Below are 13,407 nucleotides of genomic sequence, written 5' to 3'. Positions count from 1 at the left end.
TGAACAAACGCACACCTATGTGTTTATATTAGTGATAGTATGTAGAATTATGAAGCTGTCAAGACCTCTTACATGCTCTCACAAAAGCGAGCCAACGTGCTGGGTTTCTCCTGGTTCCTGCGCTGTCGGAACCAGCGCTGGATGGTCCGTACATCCCAGTCTAGCTGTTTGGACAGGCCCTCCAACCTCTTCTCATCTGGATGCTAGGAAACACAAGATCCAGACACCTGACTGTTAACAAGGCTGCCATTATTGTGGGGAAGGTGTGACATGTCAGAAGTTAAAACAGTCTTGATATTCGCAGAGATAAAAGGCAATCAATGTCTGAACGTTTCATCAGCATCACGTACTAAGGGACAGTAAAACTGTTGCAATTGTCCATCAATTGAACCAGTTTACAGTCTCCTGAAAAGAAGAAGCCCTAAAGTGCCTTTGTTTCCACCTCAGAATGTCTACCCAGTGTGGAGGTAGTCTGCTAAATTGCTCAGTAGGTGAATCTGAGCATTTGTTGAAGAATCTCACTTCCTTTCTGAGTGAATAATAACAAATGGTGCATATATTTTCATGAAGTCTTGCTTTCTGGACTCAAACTGAATCCAATGTCTTTTTTGCAAAGAGATGGCTTTTAATCTCAGTTATCAGTACTAAAATGCAAACAAAGACATGACATAGTGGAAACACAGGCACTACTTTTACCTTGGTGATAGCAGTGAACACCTTCTCCAAAATGGCATTGGGCTGGGCTTTCTGTGGTCCATTGGCTTGTATCTGGAGACCCAAGGCACACGGTCTGGCAATAAACCTACAAAAGAATAAACACAACAATGTCAGAATATTCTCACAGTAGTTACTGTATAATCACCATCCAATTGTTGTTCATCGGAAAAGTGTTTTTGTTTGTGGTAAACGGGGACCATCGTGGCAGCAACATTGACAATACTGACAACTAGTTGTATTTTTAACATCTCAAAAGCTTCAAAATCTTATCCAACTATAAGTACAATGTGTGAATTTCTGAATCAGTATTTCTGTATACATCGTCAGCAATTCGCAATGTAAGAATCTGGCTAAATTTCACAACTGTATAAATGAAAGATGGTATAGTGACGTTATATGATTGAGTAACAGTCACATTCATGGACAAAGGGTTATGGGAGATTAAACTGCTGGAAGTGTTGCCAAGATCAAGATGAAATGTCCATGTGCAGACAGCTGTGAGAGAGAGACAGCTGAGAGAGAGAGAGAGATTAGCGGTCTAGTAGTCTATTCATAAAAAAAGTCCTTACTCTGCAAATGAAGTGTGCCGTCAGCAATCAGAAAATCTAATCTAGAGGGACCAGCCTAAACAGACCTTTCAGTTGTATCTATAAAAACCTAATGTGTTAAAACGCTGCCTTACAAGTTGTGAATTGTGAACACCGACATTTCTAATTCTTGCTGTCTAGCTGCCATTGACAGAGATACTGTGCTCAGTGAGAGGCAACATAAGGGCAACAGCAGTTGTTGGCAGGTTCAATGGATACTAATCCAGTACTACTATATGTTTCAGTAAATAGTATCATAGATGCCCTTGAACAATAATAGTACATGTGAGACTTGTGTGTGCATACGCAAGCTGTGTGTATAATCTACATTTAAAAAGCAAACATCTTGGTCTTGGCACACATATTTTATACAGTACCAGTCAAAAGTTTGGACACACCTACTCATTCCAGGGTTTTCCTTTATGTTTTACTATTTTCTACATTGTAGAATAATAGTGAAGACATAAAAAAAAACCTATGAAATAACACATATGGAATCATGTAGTGTAAAAAAAAAAAAAAAGTGTTCAACAAATCAAAATATATATTTTAGAGTTTAGATTCTTCAAAGTAGCCACCCTTTGCCTTGATGACAGCTTTGCACACTGTTGGCACTCTCAACCAGCTTCACCTGGAATGCTTTTCCAACATTCTTGAAGAAGTTCTCACATATGCGGAGCACTTGTTGGCTTCTTTTCCTTCACTCTGCGGTCCAACTCATCCCAAACCGGGTTGAGAGTTTCAAGTTCCTTGGTGCCCACATCACCAAAGAACTATCATGGTCCAAACATACCAAGACAGTTGTGAAGAGGGCACGACAAAACCTTTTCCCCCTCAGGAGACTGAAAAGATTTGGCATGAGCCCCCAGATCCTCAAAAGGTTCTACAGCTGCACCATCGAGAGCATCCTGACCGGCTGCATCAATGCCTGGTATGTCAACTGCTCTGCATCTGACCGTAAGGCGCCACAAAGGATAGTGCGAACGGCCTAGTACATCAGTGGGGCCAAGCTTTGTGCCATCCAGGACCTAGAGAATAGTTGGTGTCAGAGGAAAGCCCATAAAATTGTCAGAGACTCCAGTCACCCAAGTTAGACTGTTTTCTCTGCTACCGCACGGCAAGCTGTACCAGAGCACCAAGTCTATGACCAAAAGGCTCCTCAAAAGCTTCTACCCCCAAGCCATTAGACTGCTGAACAATTCATAAAAAAATCAAAAAAATCACCACCTGACAACGTACATTAACCCCCCACGGCCGCCGTACACTGCTGCTACTCGATGTTTGTTTGTTACCTATGCATAGTCACTTTGCCCCCCACCTACATGTACAGATTACCTGAAGTAGCCTGTACCCCTGCACACTGACTCTGTACCCATGCCGCCTGTATATAGCCTCATTATTGTTATTCTTATTGTGTTACTTTTTATTATTACTTTTTAATTTAGCCTACTTGGTAAATATTTTCTTCTTGAACTGCACTGTTGGTTAAGGGCTTGTAAGTAAGCATTTCACGGTAAAGTCTACACTTGTTGTATTCGGCACATGTGGCAAATAAAGTTTGATTTGTTTCGATTTGAAACTTCTCAATTGGGTTGAGGTCGGGTGATTGTGTAGGCCAGGTCATCTGAGGCACCACTCCATCACTTTCATTCTAGGTAAAATAGCCCATACACAGCCTGAAGGTGACTTGGGTCATTGTCCCATTGAAAAACAAATGATAGTCCCACGAAGCGCAAATCAGGTGGTAGCCTTGCTGGTTAAGTCTGCCTTGAATTCTAAATAAATCACACTGACAGGGTCACCAGCAAAGCACCCCCACACCTCCTCCTCCATGCCTCACGGTGGGAACCACACATGCAGAGATCATCCGTTCACCTACTCTGCGTCTCACAAAGACACGGAGGTTGGAACCAAAAACTCAAATTTGCACTGAGACAGATTTCCACCCGTCTAATGTCCATTGCTCGTGTTTCTTGGTCCAGGCAAGTCTCTTCTTCTTATTGGTGTCCTTTAGTAGTGGTTTCTTTGCAGCAATTTCGACCATGAAGGCCTGATTCACGCAGTCTCCACCGAACAGTTGATGTTGAGATGTGTCTGTTACTTAAACTCTGTGAAGCATTTATTTGGGCTGCAATTTCTGAGGCTGGTAACTAATGAACTCTGGGGCTCATTTTCCTATGGCGGTCCTCATGAGATCCAGTTTCATCATAGCGCTTGATGTTTTTTGCGACTGCACTTGAAGAAACTTTAAAAGTTCTTGAAATTTTCCGTATTGACTGACCTTCATGTCATAAATTAATGATAGACTGTAGTTTCTCTTTGCTTATATGAGCTGTTCTTGCCATAATATGGACTTTTACCAAATAGGGCTATCGTCTGTATACCACCCAACCTTGTCACAACACAACTGATTGGCTCAAATGCATTAAGAAGGAAAGACATTTCACAAATGTACCTTTAACAAGACACACCTGTTAATTGAAATGCATTCCAGGATGACCTCATGAAGCTGGTTGAGAGAATGCCAAGAGTGTGCAAAGCTGTCATCAAGGCAAAGGGTGGCTACTTTGAAGAATCTTAAATATATTTTGATTTCTTTTACACTTTTTTGGTTACTACATGATTCCATAGATGTTGTTTCATAGTTTTGATGTCTTCACTATTATTCTACAATGTAGAAAACAGTAAAAAATAAAGAAAAATACCAAAAAAATCCAGGGTTTAACTAGGAAAGTCAGTTAAGAACAAATTCTTATTTAAAATGACAGCTTATAAACAGTGGGTTAACGTCCTTGTTCAGGGACAGAACAACTGATTATAACTTGTCAGCTCAGGGAATCGATCTAGCAACCTTTCGGTCACTGGCCCAATGCTCTAACCACTAGGTTACCTGCTGCCCCAATGGAATGAGTAGGTGTGTCCAAACATTTGACTGGTATTACAGGTCATATTATCAGTAATCAAGAAAATGTACATTTAACAACAAGCCTCTCAACAGTCCAATGAAGACTTATACAGCACACATATTTAAATGAAAAGTCCAAATCCCATTGTGACTGTTTTCCGTATTAGAGGTGGACTGGAGGTGGTGGGTTGGTGAGTGAGGTGTCATGGTGGTGGTGGACTCAGCAGAATGACCTTATGACAGGCATCCAATCAGTGACATCATGTACAGTATGTAGCCTACAGTAAGACACATTTCAACTGTAGCCTACTGACGTATATACACCTATATGCACATCATGAGCCTTTATACAAAGTGTGGTATTAGGAAATATTGAGAAACTGCTGTGGGTTCCTGTCTGTGGGTTGATGCCTATTGCACAGAGTCTGTGTCTGAGCGATGTACCAGGCTAGCATCAACACTTAGCTTGGTAGGCTATGTACAATTGGGATAGGCAGGCTTATAACAAATAATAGGCTACATGAAGCTAAACACAATGATCACCATTAAGACATAGGCAGCACAGACCCTTGCGAGGTCAATAGAAGCCTAGGCTAAATGAGACGAGCACGACTCGAATAATGCCCTCGACTACTGACAGCTGCAGCTTGGAAGCAAAGTCAACATGTATCTCACTGTGGGAAATAATTCAGGTCTATTGATCCGATACATATCTCGAAAAAGCTTTGTGACAATACAGACAGGCATATAGAGAAACGTTAACGTTACCTTCACTATTGGATAAATCGCATCGCCATGTGGATGTCATTGTCTAGAAATTCGGTGTGAGGTAAACATGCTTCAATACCCGTTATAGTATTCTTTAAAATAGGCTTTCTTTAGGCTACATGTAAATGAAACGAAACCAACATTATCTTCAGTTATACCAATCACTTATACATGCACCCACCTTTCGAAAACCAGTCGAATCATAAAGATGCAGAAGGCTAAAGGACAAGCCAGATACAAATCCTCAGCTTGCGGGAAGGCTGCCTCATCTGTGTTTTTTAGGTCAGCCCAGGTTACATTGTGAGGGAGCCAAAATCTCTCGTTCCAAAACCATGCCAAAATACCTGCCATTTCCTTATATTATGGACACTTTGTCCCCCTTACCAATTGACCAGAAATGAACGCGATATCAATGGCCTATAGCGTAGTTGCAGCAGTCTCACGGGCGATCTTTGCAGGTTTTTAGTGTGATGGATCAGTGTATGCCCCGCCAGTCTATTTACCCCCTCGCTCTTTCCAGTGTAGGGAAGTAGGCATCTGCTCCTCAGCGAGTGATTGGTGCATTGAAATGTCAAACATGCAGTCGCAATCCAGAAGTATCATGTTTAAAGGTCTATGGTTTAATGTGTTGTAAGGTTATGGCAATAGCAAGGTATTTTGTTTAATTTATGGAATAGGCTGGCTGTCCATTGATTGTGGATTAGGTCATAATTTCCTCAACCCCATGCAGAATAATACGGTTAGGCTATTTTTGATAGGCTAGCCAACTCATAATATATTCGTGTCCTGACTGTTCCTACCACGTTTTGGTTAGGCAAATGTCCCATTTATGAAATATCAGGCAAACGAACAGTATCATCATGAATACTTGGTAAATCATGCCACCTACTGACCAGCACACTCATAGCAGAAGACAAGTTATATTTTATTTATTTTATTTTTTATTTCACCTTTATTTAACCAGGTAGGCCAGTTGAGAACAAGTTCCCATTTACAACTGCGACCTGAACAAGATAAAGCAAAGCAGTGCGACACAAACAACAGTTACACATGGAATAAACAAACGTACAGTCAATAACACAATATAAAAGTCTATATACAGTGTGTGCAAATGTAGTAAGATTAGGGAGGTAAGGCAATAAATAGGCCATAGTGGCGAAATAATTACAATTTAGCAAAAACACTGGAGTGATAGATGTGCAGAAGATGAATGTGCAAGTAGAGATACTGGGGTGCAATGGAGCAAAACAAAAAAATAACAATATGGGGATGACAGCTAATGCTTAAAGCTAGTGAGGGAGATATGAGTCTCCAGCTTCAGTGATTTTTGCAATTCGTTCCAGTCATTGGCAGCAGAGAACTGGAAGGAAAGGCGGCCAAAGCAGGAGTTGGCTTTGGGGGTGACCAGTGAAATATACCTGCTGGAGCACGTGCTACGGGTGGGTGCTGCTATGGTGACCAGTGAGCTGAGATAAGGCGGGGCTTTACATAGCAAAGACTTATAGATGACCTGGAGCCAGTGGGTTTGGCGACGGATATGAAGCGATGGCCAGCCAACGAGAGCATACAGGTCGCAGTGGTGGGTATTATATGGTGCTTTGGTGACAAAATGGATGGCACTGTAATAGACTGCATCCAATTTGCTGAGTCGAGTGTTGGAGGCTATTTTGTAAATGACATCGCCAAAGTCAAGGATCGGTAGGATAGTCAGTGTGGCATGAGTGTGGCATGAGTGAAGGATGCTTTGTTATGAAATAGAAGACAATTCCAGATTTAACTTTGGATTGGAGATGCTTAATGTGAGTCTGGAAGGAGAGTTTACCGTCTAACCAGACACCTAGGTATTTGTAGTTGTCCACATATTCTAAGTCAGAACCGTCCAGAGTATTGATGCTAGACGTGCTACCCCGGCCAAACTCTAACCAGGACAACGCTGGGCCAATTGTCGATGTTATTATAGGATAAATGAATGGATAAGTATAAATACATAGGCTAATGTAGATTTAATAATTATTTTCATTGAATTAATATGAATTAAAAGGCAAACATTATTTTATTAGTGTAAGCAGTTTTCGCAAGAGTACATAAGTCTATATGGCCATGTTATGTGATTGAAGCTATAATATTGCCATCTAGTGGACATATTTGATTAGTGGTCACTGTGATCCTTTGTAGCAACTTTCATGATCCAGGATAGAATGTCACATCTTCATCACTGCGTGATCCAAAATAGATCTGTAACAAATCTAACATCCAGCCTAATCTGTAACCAAAGCTGAAATGCCGTAGGCTTAAAACAACTGAATTGGTTCAAATTAAGTTATTATCAAGTTATTAACAAATAATAGGCAATTTATTTGATTGATTCATTATTTAATTTGGCGACTACAAAAACAAAACGTTCACTTTTGGAATTGAAAATTGTTCTAAAACGACCAAATGTTGTAGGCCTATCACAAATTCAAGTGCACGGTTTTGGACATGATTTTGCGTTATAATTTATTTCCGTCTTTTTGTGGTGAAAGTTGCGCGGCTATTTCCGGATGTTTTCATCACAGGCCGTAGTAATTCTCCGCAGCAGCTGACACTTCTGTAGTCAGGAGGAGAAGGTCTGGGGTCGCTAAGTAGCTCAGTAGCAGCAGCAGCATCATGGCGGAGCAAGGCGGATCTCCTGCTCCTGTCCAGAATCCGCAACCAGTGCTGACATTGAGCTGGCCAATTATCAGGGAGTCTTACGAGTTACAGGAAGTCATAGGTTAGTAGGCTACCTCTTGATATGATTATATTGTTTATATTGTAATGTTTTGTCATGGATATGGCTCGGCCGGTTATCAGTGGTGAATGACGACGAGGGCCTACCGGCTTTTTCATATTCAACAGCGTCTCTGTAATGCTTTGCAATGCGGATCTTAACAACCGCAATTCGCTTCTTCTTGTAAGAGGAAACCACTTTTTTCATCACATAGAGAGATATTTATAGTCACGGTAAAGTTATATGTATATGGGTAGGAATGCCATTTCATGTAAATGCGTTTTTAATGCAGTCGATTTCTTCTACGCCGAACGATGCTCAATTATGGCACGTGTCCACTAGGCTATATTGAAATAGATGTGTCTATGTATGGATCATCTGAATGACAATCGCATGTAATTGTTTTGATCATGCACCTGCCGTCCTCACGGGAATGGCATGGTGTCGTTGAGTAGAGCAGGGATATTCAATTGCATGCATGCCAACTCTGAAGTTAGACAGACTCTTACATCAAAAGTCCCATTTTATTATGAATATTATTGTTATTATTTTAGGCCTTTTGTGATGATTTATGTTGAGTATTGTTATTTGGTTATGCCACATTTTTGCCTATTTACAAGAAAAAATAGTTCTCACAGATTAGTGACTGCTCTGGACAATAAATCACAAACAGCCCATTCGACCTATAGCCTCTCATGTCAATTTAATTATGATAGTTGTAAAAACAATTCAATACATTTTAATATATTACCCTGCCTCACCAAGCACCGTTATAAATATTAGTGAGCCTATAGGAGGAAGCAATATGATCATTTTTTTATTCTATAATCCATAGCTAAATCATTACAGTGGAAAGGAATGTTTAGTTTATTGTTTCAGCACGTCAGTCAAGTTTCGTAGGTCATCGAGGTGTATTTGCACTTCTATTAGGTTACATCAAGGAGTTATAGAACCGGTTACAGTACTGAGCTCACTCGCTGCTGGTCAGCATTACTCTCCACACCCTCTCTCTACTGGTATTAACATCAGACTTCATTTGGTAGGCCTATAATGCACTTATTCATGGTCATTTCCCAAATGCTTAAGATTTTTTTTTGCTCATTTAAGAATTCTGTCACGTGCAAACTGTGGGAGACTTTTGGATCTGTCTAATTAGCTTTTGTCCAGAGGGATGAATATGAATTTTGCATATAGATGAGCTGACACCGACAGCTAAAGAAAACCGATTCAATGCTGATAAGGGATAGCATTACTACAGCCAAGAGCTGCTGTGGCTAGTTAGTCATCTGTCATGTGCATATAATCAACTGTTGAGCAGTCCGATCTCCTCTCATCCTTACCTGTCACCAGCAGTTGGCATGGTATGTACTGTGTCACATTCTTAGTACAACATAACTATAGCTTAGCGTTGCCTGGTTCTTCGCTCAACCCCTCTTCTCAAAGTTGTCTTGGATACACTGACTGTTATGCATAGGAATTTAGCATATGATTGGAAAATATGTTTGCACATACTGTATTGGTGCAATGGTACTCTGAATTGTTGTTGCAGTCATATTATTTATCATTTAAATGTCACAAAAAGGGCTTAATATCCCAAATAGACCAACAATGATCCTGCATGTGTCAATGATCCCTTATGCTTTTCACCTTGGTCACTTTTGATGTCACTGTATTGTCATGTACTGTCTCCTGTCCTGGTTGTTAATTGCACCTCTATTTGTCTGTGATTCCAGGCAGTGGGGCCACAGCCGTAGTGCAGGCTGCCCTCTGCACCCCCAGACAAGAACGTGTGGCCATAAAGAGAATAAACCTGGAGAAATGCCAGACCAGCATGGATGAGCTATTGGTGAGCATAACAATAAATAAAGGCTATATTTTCATTGTGTGTGTCCACAGTGCCTCTGGCCTTCTCTGGCCCACACTTTCCTGATTGAGCAGTAATTTTACTTTGCTATTCTCTCTTTGTGTGTGTACTAGAGGCTGAGTAGGATCTGTGAGGGCTGTGCTACACTAAAGTGTCCATTTGAATAAGAAATTAGTATTTGTTGACATTATTAAGTATTTGGTAAACTATTACTTTATATATTTGGAAGTAATATATTTAGTGAAGTAAATGACAAATTAACAATCCTCGTTATAAGAAAGGTTGTCAAAAGTGGTTGACTTTATTTTGTCTCATGTGTGCCTCTTTCCTCTTAAACAATAGAAAGAAATTCAAGCCATGAGCCAATGCAACCATCCAAATGTTGTCACCTACTACACCTCATTTGTGGTAAAGGATGAACTTTGGTTAGTCATGAAACTTCTGAGTGGAGGTAAGCTTTTACCTTCAACATCTTAGCAAAATATAGCTGCCATCTCTTTTTTACTCCCACACTAAGCATTGAAAGTGGCCATAATAACATAACACATAAACACTGTTATGGACTACATTGTGAGTTCTTTCATATGTCGGGACATTGATCTCATCAAATGTCAACAAGCGATTGTCCATCCTTTGGACCAGTTTACTGTAGACCTATGTGCCGTGGCATCCCACCATGTAAATGGCTGTAATGAATATTAAAGATGGCACAGTTGAAGTCGGAAGTTTACATACACTTAGGTTGGAGTCATTAAAAGTCGTTTTCAATCACTACACACATTTCTTGTTAACAAACTATAGTTTTGGCAAGTCGGTTAGGACATCTACTTTGTGCATGACATGTAATTTTTCCAACAATTGTTTACAGACAGATTATTTCACTTATAATTCACTGTATCACAATTCCAGTGGGTCAGAAGTTTACTGTGCACTAAGTTGACTGTGCCATGGCTTTAGAAGCTTCTGATAGGCTAATTGACATCATTTGAGTCAATTGGAGGTGTACCTGTGGATGTATTTCAAGGCCTACCTTCAAACTCAGTGCCTCTTTGCTTGACATCATGGGCAAATCAAAAGAAATCAGCCAAGACCTCAGAAAAATAATTGTAGACCTCACAAGTATGGTTCATCCTTGGGAACAATTTCCAAACGCCTGAAGGTACCACATTCATCTGTACAAACAATAGTACGCAAGTATAAGTAGCATGGGACCACGCAGCTGTCATGCCACTCAGGAAGGAGACAGGTTCTGTCTCCTAGAGATGAACATACTTTGGTGCGAGAAATGCAAATCAATCCCAGAACAACAGCAAAGGACCTTGTGAAGATGCTGGAGGTAGCAGGTACAAAAGTATCAATATCCACAGTAAAACGAGTCCTGTATCGACATAACCTGAAAGGCCGCTCAGCAAGGAAGAAGCCACTGCTCCAGAACCGCCATAAAAAAAGCCAGACTACGGTTTGCAACTGCACATGGGGACAAAGATTGTACTTTTCGGAGAAATGCCCTCTGGTCTGATGATACAAAAATAGAACTGTTTGGCCATAGTGACCATTGTTATGTTTGGAGGAAAAAAGGGTGAGGCTTGCAAGCCGAAGAACACCATCCCAACCGTAAAGCACGAGGGTGGCAGCATCATGTTGTGGGGGTGCTTTGCTGTAGGAGGGACTGGTGTACTTCACAAAATAGATGGATACATGAGGAAGGAAAATTATGTGGATATATTGAAGCAACATCTCAAGACATCAGTCAGGAAGTTAAAGCTTGGTTGCAAATTGGCCTTCCAAATGGACAATGACCCCAAGCATACTTCCAAAATGGCTTAAGGATAACAAAGTCAAGGTATTGGAGCGACCATCACAAAGCCCTGACGTCAATCATATTGAAAATGTGTGTGCAGAACTGAAAAAGCGTGTGAGAGCATGGAGGCCTTCAAACCTGACTCAGTTACACCAGCTCTGTTCGGAGGAATGGGCCAAAATTCACCCAACTTATTGTGGGAAGCTTGTGGAAAGCTACGTAAGACGCTTGACCCGAGTTAAACAATTTAAAGGCAATGCTACCAGATACTAATTGAGTGTATGTAAACTTCTGACCCACTAGGAATGTGATGAAAGAAATAAAAGCTGAAATAAATAATTCTCTCTACTATTATTCTGACATTTCACATTCACAAAATAAAGTGGTGATCCTAACTGACCTAAGACAGGGAATTTTTACTAGGATTAAATGTCAGGAATTGTGAAAAACTGAGTTTAAATGTATTTGGCTAAGGTGTATGTAAACTTCCGACTTCAACTGTAACAAACTTGCTTAAGGCAGAATGATTAAATGGAATAGTTGACATGTAATGACATGTCAGCCTTGGGCATTGTGGGCACTCTGTTTTTCTGTCTGCTTCTTCTTTTTAGGATCCATGTTGGATATAATAAAGCATACCTTTAGCAAAGGAGAGCACAAAAATGGAGTCCTTGATGAGCTCATCATTGCAACCATACTAAAAGAGGTCCTTGAGGGACTTGACTATCTGCACAGAAATGGACAGATTCACAGGTAAGATACCCTGGAGTTTAAACATTTATATATATATGATTTATAAAAAATAAAGTAAGATCGAATATAAAAGTTCCAAAATATGAATCTATAAAATGTAATCTAGGAGTTACATAGTGTTAGATAAATTGTGATGAATATTCTGTTTCAATGTCATTTATTGACATAATTTGTTTGAACTTGTGTTGTTTGAACTTCCCTTTGATCACACAGGTTGTGTGTTTTTTTTTTGTACTTTCCTGGATGTCAAGGTCATAAAAAACTAAACCACTATTACCCCCTTGGCCTGTGTTCCAAATGACAGCAGGCTGCAAAACAAATTTACACACATTGATGCAATCGATGCTGCCCCACTTACATAGAGAGATACTGTTTGAGCATGACTGGGGTGTTTTTGTGTGTGACTTCAGGGATGTGAAGGCTGGGAACATCCTGTTGGGAGAGGACGGCTCTGTTCAGATTGCAGGTGTGTGAGTGATGTCCCTATTTCACCCCACCTTCACCTGTCACATTCTGTTCTCACAGCTCGCTCACTTGCCACAGTTATATATGACTTTTTATGATGTTTCCATACATCCAGTTAATTCAACAGCATAATAGACAAAACGCCAGACTTCACCAATCAAAAGTAGTTCACAATATTTACTGAATAACATTAACATAAAGGTAGTCAAACAGGTCCCCCATCATAAATCACAAGAGGCCTACGGTCTCTGTCATATAGTTGGACGACCTTTATTCAACAAACACTCAAAATAAAATCTTTCTAACATGAATGCAACGGAAGATATTGAGTGTGCACAGTTTGTATAAGGTGGAGAACATGAAATAGTTGTGAAAATACTGCATAGCATCAATATATTCCGTTTCATAAGATGTTAATTAGGTATAACATTAATTACATCAATGCATTTCATCTGAATTATACTTATTTCCCAATAGATTTTGGAGTTAGTGCCTTTTTGGCCACTGGAGGGGATATGACCAGAAACAAAGTACGGAAGACCTTTGTGGGCACACCATGTTGGATGGCCCCTGAAGTAATGGAACAGGTGAGACTGTCTTGTGGCCAGTTTTAGTAACATCTACCAGCTGTTTTCACATAGACTGTACAACACTAACAGTAGTGCTGCTATGCCCACAGGTACGAGGCTATGATTTCAAAGCAGATATTTGGAGTTTTGGAATCACTGCCATAGAGTTGGCCACAGGGTCTGCACCTTACCACCGATACCCACCCATGAAGGTGAGCCTGATCGC

At 40.4% G+C, this 13,407-nt stretch overlaps 2 protein-coding genes across 4 annotated transcripts in view; one reads left to right on the top strand and one right to left on the bottom strand.

Annotated features, from left to right (window-relative positions):
- The window catches only part of LOC112236284 (ceramide synthase 6-like), a 28,921-nt gene extending 23,424 nt beyond the window's left edge, over positions 1 to 5,497 (bottom strand). The window contains exons 1-3 of one of the 2 annotated variants that reach the window (XM_042316712.1): positions 5,159 to 5,497; positions 697 to 802; positions 73 to 203 (exon numbers count right to left, since the gene is read on the bottom strand). In XM_042316712.1, the coding sequence (XP_042172646.1) occupies positions 73 to 203; positions 697 to 802; positions 5,159 to 5,328 (407 nt within the window). In that variant the 5' untranslated portion in view covers positions 5,329 to 5,497. The remainder of the gene's footprint in view (positions 1 to 72; positions 204 to 696; positions 803 to 5,158) is intronic. The other variant, XM_042316704.1, reaches the window with a different exon arrangement.
- A 1,813-nt stretch (positions 5,498 to 7,310) lies between these two features.
- The window catches only part of LOC112236273 (STE20/SPS1-related proline-alanine-rich protein kinase), a 33,678-nt gene continuing 27,581 nt past the window's right edge, over positions 7,311 to 13,407 (top strand). The window contains exons 1-7 of one of the 2 annotated variants that reach the window (XM_042316684.1): positions 7,311 to 7,732; positions 9,463 to 9,575; positions 9,936 to 10,044; positions 12,006 to 12,147; positions 12,558 to 12,613; positions 13,090 to 13,199; positions 13,292 to 13,393. In XM_042316684.1, coding sequence (XP_042172618.1) covers positions 7,627 to 7,732; positions 9,463 to 9,575; positions 9,936 to 10,044; positions 12,006 to 12,147; positions 12,558 to 12,613; positions 13,090 to 13,199; positions 13,292 to 13,393 — 738 coding nt within the window. In that variant the 5' untranslated portion in view covers positions 7,311 to 7,626. The remainder of the gene's footprint in view (positions 7,733 to 9,462; positions 9,576 to 9,935; positions 10,045 to 12,005; positions 12,148 to 12,557; positions 12,614 to 13,089; positions 13,200 to 13,291; positions 13,394 to 13,407) is intronic. The other variant, XM_024404859.2, reaches the window with a different exon arrangement.

The sequence above is a fragment of the Oncorhynchus tshawytscha genome, linkage group LG03, assembly GCF_018296145.1.
Source record: "Oncorhynchus tshawytscha isolate Ot180627B linkage group LG03, Otsh_v2.0, whole genome shotgun sequence".
Lineage (NCBI taxonomy): Eukaryota > Metazoa > Chordata > Actinopteri > Salmoniformes > Salmonidae > Oncorhynchus > Oncorhynchus tshawytscha.
Note: the sequence above shows the minus strand (reverse complement) of the source record. Positions and strands in the feature narration are given on the sequence as shown.